Below are 9,090 nucleotides of genomic sequence, written 5' to 3' on the forward strand. Positions count from 1 at the left end.
TAATTGGTATTTTATCTAAAGTGTCCAATTTTGTTTGTCCTGCTTGTATCAATCCACAACAACAAATTCGAAATAGCACTGTTTTTGAAGCCATTAAGGTCACATCGTTTCAATATCTAAGGGGATGTTCTGGATTGTACTGGAACCGCTGAAGCTGCCGTTCGAGCACGCATACGTGCAGCCTGGAATAAATGGCATCTCCTTGCCTCTATATTGATGCGGCGTGACATCCCACTACCACTACGATCAAGACTTTATAAATCTGTGATACGTCCGGTGTTGTTATATGGAGCAGAAACATGGCCAATGACAACCAAACTGAAACAACAACTGCAACGAATTGACATGAAAATGCTCCGATGGATGCAACGAATTAGTCTGAAAAACCACATCAAATCCACCGAAATCCTGCGTCGTGCTGGTTTAGATGATATAAAGGACGAATGCCGGCAACACCGTCTGAGGTGGTTTGGTCATGTCAAACGAAGTGGAAACAGTGCCATAACTTTTCTTGCAGATGTTGAAGTACCTTTCACACGTTCCAAAGACTGTCCAAAGAAGTCCTGGTCGCAAACAATCGAGCAAGACATGAAAGCTCTAAATTTAAATGAAATGGATACAACTGATCGTCAAATTTGGCGCCAAAAATTGATGGCAAAGAAAACAACGTCCTATCTCGGGGAACTGGGTCTCTGGACGCTAAACGAAGATTGATTGATATATATATATATATATATTATATATATATATATATATATTATATATATATATATATATATATATATATATATTAAAAATTCAACACTACTTTCAACATTGTTCAACTTTTTTATATTTCTTTTTAATTTATTAAAATCAGAGAAATTAGACATTTTATTGTTTTTTAAAAAATTTTTATTAAATAAATTTGCAAATAGCTATTTCGAGTTATAAATAACTCATCTTCAGTGCATTATATATAAGGTATGTAAGATATTTGATATAAAGGAACAAGTAATTATTAATTTATATAAATTATTTAATTAAAACAGAACACCAATAAAATAAATTTAATAACTATAAACAATATAAAACGCGATTTTTAAAATTTTAACGGCAAGATTGTTTATATTATGGTTGTTAAGGTAAATATCAACGCTCAGCCGAGAAGCGCGAATTAATTTATTTAATTAACTACATATTATTAATATTATTTTGACAATATTTAAAAACGTTATTATTATTATTATTGTTAACGTTATTATTATTATTATCATCGCTGTGGTTCTTCTTGCTTCTCGTGATGATGTTCCATTTGCAAGTGATATTTGCGCTGTGGGTTGTGGCGTTGGTATCTACAGTGTTGGGACTGTTGTTGTTGTTATTGTTGATGTTGTTGTTGTTGATGTTGTTGTTGGTGTTGTTGATGTTGTTGTTAGGGTTAATTAAAACAGAACACCAATAAAATAAATTTAATAACTATAAATCAGAGACCCAGTTCCCCGAGGTAGGATGTTGTTTTCTTTGCCATCAATTTTTGGCGCCAAATTTGACGATCAGTTGTATCCATTTCATTTAAATTTAGAGCTTTCATGTTTTGCTCGATTGTTTGCGACCAGGACTTCTTTGGACAGTCTTTGGGACGTGTGAAAGGTACTTCAACATCTGCAAGAGAAGTTATGGCACTGTTTCCACTTCGTTTGACATGACCAAACCATATTTGCGCTGTGGGTTGTAGCATTGGTATCTACAGTGTAGAAACGTAGTAGCGTCAAATCCAGTTAATAAAGTTGTTCTTCGAATTTACTATCAAAATTTAAAAACATTCCAACTAATCATGAAAAATAATTGCCTTCTTGCAACTACTCAACTACAACAAAGTCATCTAATATATGAATATAAATGCTCCGTCGGTGAATGTTCGCACCGCAACAATGCTTCATATATTGGAATGACAACTACCACATTGTCAAGACGTTTGACCATGCATCTACAAGATGGAGCAATTAAACAACATTATCAACAACAGCATAACATCACTTTAACACGACAAATGTTAAATAACATGCAAATAGTTTATTGCAATAACAACATCACAAACCTGAAAATAGCTGAATCAATTTTCATACAAAACAAAAATCCCTCCATGAACATTCAAGTACAGTCTAACAACATTTTACCTTCAAATAGACTACTAAATAAAAACAACAATCATTATAATTATAACAACAACAATTACGACAACGGCAATAATTATAACAATGTTATCACCAACAATATTGATGATGTAAACAACAATCATACCAATAGTGACAACTTTAACAACAACATCAACAACACTAACAACAATATCAACATCAACAATAACAACAACAACAACAGTGCCAACACTGTAGATACCAATGCTACAACCCACAGCGCAAATATCAGTTGCAATTGGAACATCATCAATAGTGACAACCCTAACAACAACATCAACAACACCAACAACAACATCAACAACAACAACATCAACAATAACAACAACAACAGTCCCAACACTGTAGATACCAACGCCACAACCCACAGCGCAAATATCACTTGCAAATGGAACATCATCACGAGAAGCAAGAAGAACCACAGCGATGATAATAATAATAATAACGTTAACAATAATAATAATAATAACGTTTTTAAATATTGTCAAAATAATATTAATAATATGTAGTTAATTAAATAAATTAATTCGCTCTTCTCGGCTGAGCGTTGATATTTACCTTAACAACCATAATATAAACAATCTTGCCGTTAAAATTTTAAAAATCGCGTTTTATATTGTTTATAGTTATTAAATTTATTTTATTGGTGTTCTGTTTTAATTAAATAATTTATATAAATTAATAATTACTTGTTCCTTTATATCAAATATCTTACATACCTTATATATAATGCACTGAAGATGAGTTATTTATAACTCGAAATAGCTATTTGCAAATTTATTTAATAAAAATTTTTTAAAAAACAATAAAATGTCTAATTTCTCTGATTTTAATAAATTAAAAAGAAATATAAAAAAGTTGAACAATGTTGAAAGTAGTGTTGAATTTTTGAAATGTTGCGTTAACAACAGTCTGTTACCAAAATATATATATTATATATATATATTATATATATATATTATACATATATATTATATATATATATATATAATTTAGACTGTTAGAGATGCAATTATTGATGAAAATTACAGCATGTTCGGCGTTAGTTTCATCAATAATTTATATATATATATATATATATATATATATCAAATCAAATCAAATATTGTATTTATATAGCGCCAATTATAATTGCTTCTCATCAGCGCTCTCCTCATATGAAGCATGTTGGAAGCGAAGCCATCATCGGTTGAGATCACTAGGAGTTACCAAATAGGTATGTCTTTAGACGTTTTCTAAACTCAGCTAATGATAACCCAGATATACGTAGTTCGATAGGTAGGCTGTTCCAAAAAATAGGCCCAGCAACTGCAAAATCTCTATCTGCTGTTTTCAGATTCCGATCTCTAACATACAGCGTGTTTGAATCAGCAGACCTTAGACGCCCATGTGATGCCATAGATGAAACTCGAATACACTTATCTTCTAAATATTTCGGAGCCAGACCATTTAAACTTTTAAATACCATTACACCAAACTTGAACATGATTCTTTGTTTAACACGCAGCCAATGCAACTCCTTTATAATTGGTGATGCATGATCAAATTTTAATTTGCGATATATCATTCTAGCATCCTGATTCTGAACCATCTGAAGTTTAGACAACAGTTTATCAGCTATGCCATATAGAAGACTGTTACAATAATCCAATCTAGAGTTGACGAAAGCATGTACTAATAGAGTCATTGTATCTCTATCTACCGATTTTGTGACTTGACGTAATTGACGTAGTTGGAACATACATTTTTTAACCAATAGACTGACTTGTGGACCCATTGTCATACGGGAATCCATCACAATTCCCAAATTGGTTACCGTTTTACTGAAACTTATATCAGTCATGCTGATGTTAATCGATGAAGGTTCAACCGCTGACGTTTGGTGCCATGTACCAGCCAACATGAACTGAGTCTTAGTCTGATTCAACTTTAGCCTACTTTGACCCAGCCACGAGCCGACATCAGATATAGTTTTTGTCAGTTTCTCTAATACGGTAGGCATCTCATCTGGGAAACATGAAACGCAAATCTGCATGTCATCTGCGTACCCATGGCAATAATAACCATTTTTATTCAGTAAATCCAATATCTCTGCAACGTACAAATTAAAAAGAATCGGTCCAAGAACGGATCCTTGAGGCACCCCTGACGTAAGTTTCATTGGTTCCGAGAGACCACCTGAGTAAGAAATCTGCTGAGTCCGACCAGTAAGAAATGATTCGAACCACGCTAACGCAATCTTATTTAAACCATAACAATATTTCAGTCTGTCCAGCAGGATTTTTTGATTCACAGTATCGAACGCCGAACTCATGTCCAGGAATGTCAACAAAGTTACTTTTTGTACATTAACTGCTGAATAAACATGAGAGAATATATCCGATAGAGCTGTTTCGGTCGAATAAAACCTTCTGTATCCAGATTGATGCGAAGGCCAAATACTATTTTTATTTATATGATTATTTAAAACTAACTCAACGGAACGTTCAACAATTTTAGAAACGAAAGACAAATTTGACACCGGCCTATAGTTTATCAGATCTGATTTATCTAATCCTGTCTTCTTTAGAATTGGCGTGACAATTGCATGCTTGCAAACCTGTGGCATTACACCCTTCGTTAAGCACATGTTGATATGCTTAAGCACATATATATATATATATATATATATATATATATATATATATATATATATATATATATATATATATATATATAGTTAATTTCTATTTTTTATGTTTTTCTTTTCATAAGGACTGGAGCCAATATTTTCAACCAATACTATAGATTTTGGTAAAGTCTTGTTAGGCGAGGAAAGTTGCATGCGGATAAAATTGTCTAATAACGCAAATTGTTCATTTACATTCTGTGTAAGTCTGGATTTTAAATTCTACCAAAAAGAAATTTAAAATGTTGAATTCTCCCTTTTTATAGTTCCAGATTGATAATCTTACAAGCTGCTTTTCGATAAAACCTTGCAGTGGCGTCCTTAAAGGTTCATCGTCGATTGACATTCAAATAAATTTTCAAGGATATAAAGTTATGACTTTTTTCGCCAAAGTTCCTTGTGTTATACACAATTTCGTTAGTTGAAATTCAGATTTAATACAAGTTTTTTTTGTTGAAAATTGTTCAAGTGGAGCTGTGAGGCTGGTTTTTTCAAAATATAAAATTGTTCATTATTTTACATGGTTGAAATTTTCTTTAAATTGTTTATTTCTTACTTTTTAATCTTTCAAGGGAAATCGATTCTTGAATATAATGGCAACTTGTTGTGATGATCTTACTCCCAATAATAATCCAGTTTTAATCAATCAGTATCATTTACTTCGATATATTTCAATGCGGGAGCAAGGTTTAAGTTTTCTCAGTGTTCAAGTGAGATTTGAAATTATATTTCGTAAAGAACATTTTCGTACAAAAAATGACCATTACTTTTTCATTTTAGTCGTAAAGCCGAATTTTTAACTATTTTTTGTTATAAAAACTTTTCAGTGAACATGTTTTGATTAGTGGTTTGTAACGGGTTCGATATTAACTAAACGCAACGACAGATATATTATTAATCCTCCTTTATTAAAACCTAACTAAATAATTAATCGAATAAACCAAATTAACGAAAATGCAACGATACAATAACCAACTTTACTAATGTCGACTCCGGCACAAGAGCCGCAGAAAAGAAAGAGAGTTAACTTATTTGCGTAGGCTATTTATAGGCATGCACGGTGCTCTCTCCTAGGTAAGCGCTTGTACTTTGGTCTAGTAATCGACCCACGTGACCATACGGCGCTCTCTCCTAGGTAAGCACACGTGCTTTGTGCTAGTACTTATTCCACGTGATCATGTAATGGAACAATTTCCATTACAGTGGTTAAATCCATGAAATCAATGGTAAATCTTTCTTTTTAGATTCAATCAATCAATCAATTACAAAACCACCGAGAAAACGTGCCGCCATCATACTAAACAGGAACATGATTTGTACGCCAAAAAATAGCACATTTTTAAGTTTTAGAATATATCAAAATTGTATTGTCCGTAATATATATAATATATATAGGTGTAACCGCACTTAAAGGAAATGTAAAATTTATGTAAAATGTAAAATGTAAAAATTTCAATTTAAAATTATTTTTGTTTCTCACGAATATAACTTTGCAAGCACTATGGTGCTTGCAAAGCACAATAGTGCTTTTTCTCCAAATTATTCTTAAATAACTCATTTTCCCCAAATTATTCCTATGCCATCACTAAGAAAAACAACGGCCCCTAGTCCCCAGCAGGCCTTAAGGGGTCAAGGGGTGCCAAGAATCCCTGGGAAGTATGCAATAGCGGAGGGATGTTGCAGAAAAATTCAGAATGGCCCCTCTATGGTACTTAGACTTGGAACGCTCAATGTTGGATCACTGACTGGCCGCAGCATGGAAATTGCAGAAATGCTCGAGCGTAGAAGGATTGACATCTGCTGCCTTCAGGAAACCCGATGGAAATCGAATGGTGTCTGTCATGTCAACTCAGACAAAGAAAAATATAAACAATTCTGGAATGGTCAAAAGACGGCCAAAAATGGTGTTGGAATTTTTGTCAGAGAACCGCTAGCCCAAGAAGTACTGGATATTAAAAGGATTAATTCACGTCTCATGTGGATCAAGCTTTGCGTAGAAAAGCAAACAATGATTATTTTTTCTGCATACGCACCACAGACAGGCGAATCAGAAGAGATGAAGAATGACTTCTGGACTGCATTCTCTGACACCATCTCAACAATACCAAAATCTGAAACAATCCTGATTGGAGGCGATCTCAATGGTTTTGACAACGTACATGGCGGTTTAGGCTATGGAAAACGGAATGAAGATGGCAACCGCATCCATGAGTTTGCTGAAAGTCACGGGTTTTGTTTACTGAACGCATATTTTAGAAAGAGGTTGGAACATCTCATAACATACAAAAGTAGGCCATCAGCCACGCAAATTGATTTCTTTGCTGTCAAGCAATCACACCGAAGGCTGTTCAAAAACGTCAAAGTTATACCTGGCGAATCATGTGTCGCCCAACATAGACTCCTTGTGGCAGACCTGGTTGTCGAACTGTCAAAACATAAGTCTAAACAAATGCCTCGGAGAATCAAAACGTGGAAGCTGAAAAGCAATATTCATCGAGAAAAATTTCAACAGATTATCGCCACACAGTTAGACCACCAATCGCAAGCCTGTACAGATTGGAGTACATACAAAACCGTTTTGATAAACGCTGCAACTACAGTTTGTGGGAAAACTGGTACAAAATGTCAGTATGAACGTGACACTTGGTGGGGGAATGACAGTGTACAAAATGCAATAGCTGAAAAGAAAGTTGCATACAAGCAATGGCAAAAATCAAAGTCTGTAGATAACCATAAAATTTTCCGTGAGAAGAACAGCTATGCAAAACGTCAAGTTGCACTGGCTCGGACAGATCAGTGCAGAGAGTGGCTCACTAAAAGCTAAGGTGAACAAATGAAATCTCTGTATCGTATAGCAAAACAAGCAAAGCGCACGAAAAAAGACATAGTTGGTGCCTCATGTATCAAAAACGACAAAAATGATATGGTTCTTGAACAAGATGAGATCAAGCTACAATGGAGAGAATACTTCAGTCGTCTGTTAAACGAAACAAATCCCATCAATTGTTAACTTTGACACTCCACCCATCGAAGGTCCGATTCCAGACATCACTTTAGAGGAGCTTACAGAAGCTCTGAAAGCTATGAAGGATGGAAAGGTAGCAGGGCCCTCTGGACTCACAAATGACATTATCAAAGCATCTGGTACTGCAGGTATCCAAACGTTACTACAACTTTGCCGTGAAATCTGGAGAAATTGCTCAATGCCGACTGAATGGAACTATAGCATGACAGTCACGCTATATCCATTGAACTGTTCATCATATCGGGGTATACGTCTGTTAGAACACTCCCTGAAAATTGTCGAGAAAATCATTGAGAGAAGATTAACGTCGTGCATCACAATCGGAAATTATCAATTTGGTTTTCTAGCGGGGAAATCAACAATTGATGCAATTCACATCTTTCGGTACCTCGCAAAGCATCAACAACTATCACACATTTTTGTAGACCTTGAAAAAGCATTTGATCAAGTTCCCCGTGAAGCAATCAGATGGAGTCTACGTCGACAATTCATTTCAGAATATCTTATTTGACTTGTGATGGAAATGTCAGCACAACGGTTGGAAACACAGATGCATTTGACATCGACGTTGGAGTTCACCAAGGCTCGATTCTCAGGACCACATCAAATCCACCGAAATCCTGCGTCGTGTTGGTTTAGATGATATAAAGGACGAATGCCGGCAAAACCGTCTGCGGTGGTTTGGTCATGTCAAACGAAGTGGAAACATTGCCATAACTTCTCTTGCAGATGTTGAAGTACCTGGCACACGTCCCAAAGAAGTCCTGGTCGCAAACAACCGAGCAAGACATGAAAGCTCTAAATTTAAATGAAATGGATACAACTGATCGTCTAATTTGGCGCAAAAAGTTGATGGCAAAGAAAACAGCGTCCTACCTCGGGAAACCGGGTCTCTGGACGCAAAACGAAGATTGACTATAGTGCTTGAAAATAAATCGCTGGTAAAAATTTTATCAAAATGATGAACATTTTATTCATTATTACCGTTTTCATCCTTCGTTATTATATTGTCATTAACGCTGCAACTATAATTGCTATCATTGTATTTGTTGATATAGTCTGTTATTTTTTTTATCTTCCTTCATTTCATAAAAACCGTTGACCGTAGAAGTAATTTTTTTTGCATCATGCATATTTTTTTTATTGCCAAGAAGATTGTTTGTATTTTAAAATGCTACAAACAATTGCAAACATAAAATGATAAATATTCTATCATTTTA

The 9,090-nt window shown here is 34.5% G+C and overlaps 1 protein-coding gene across 1 annotated transcript; it reads left to right on the forward strand.

The window, feature by feature from the left end:
* Nucleotides 1–6,556: 6,556 nt before the first annotated feature.
* HELRODRAFT_151168 (hypothetical protein) lies at nt 6,557–7,327 on the forward strand (the record flags this gene model as incomplete). The annotated part of the gene is made up of 2 exons (XM_009030524.1): nt 6,557–7,067; nt 7,209–7,327. Coding segments are annotated over 2 exons (630 nt in total), but the record flags the coding sequence as incomplete, so codon positions are not given.
* Nucleotides 7,328–9,090: the final 1,763 nt, after the last annotated feature.

The sequence above is a fragment of the Helobdella robusta genome (assembly GCF_000326865.2).
Source record: "Helobdella robusta unplaced genomic scaffold HELROscaffold_69, whole genome shotgun sequence".
NCBI classification, from domain to species: domain Eukaryota; kingdom Metazoa; phylum Annelida; class Clitellata; order Rhynchobdellida; family Glossiphoniidae; genus Helobdella; species Helobdella robusta.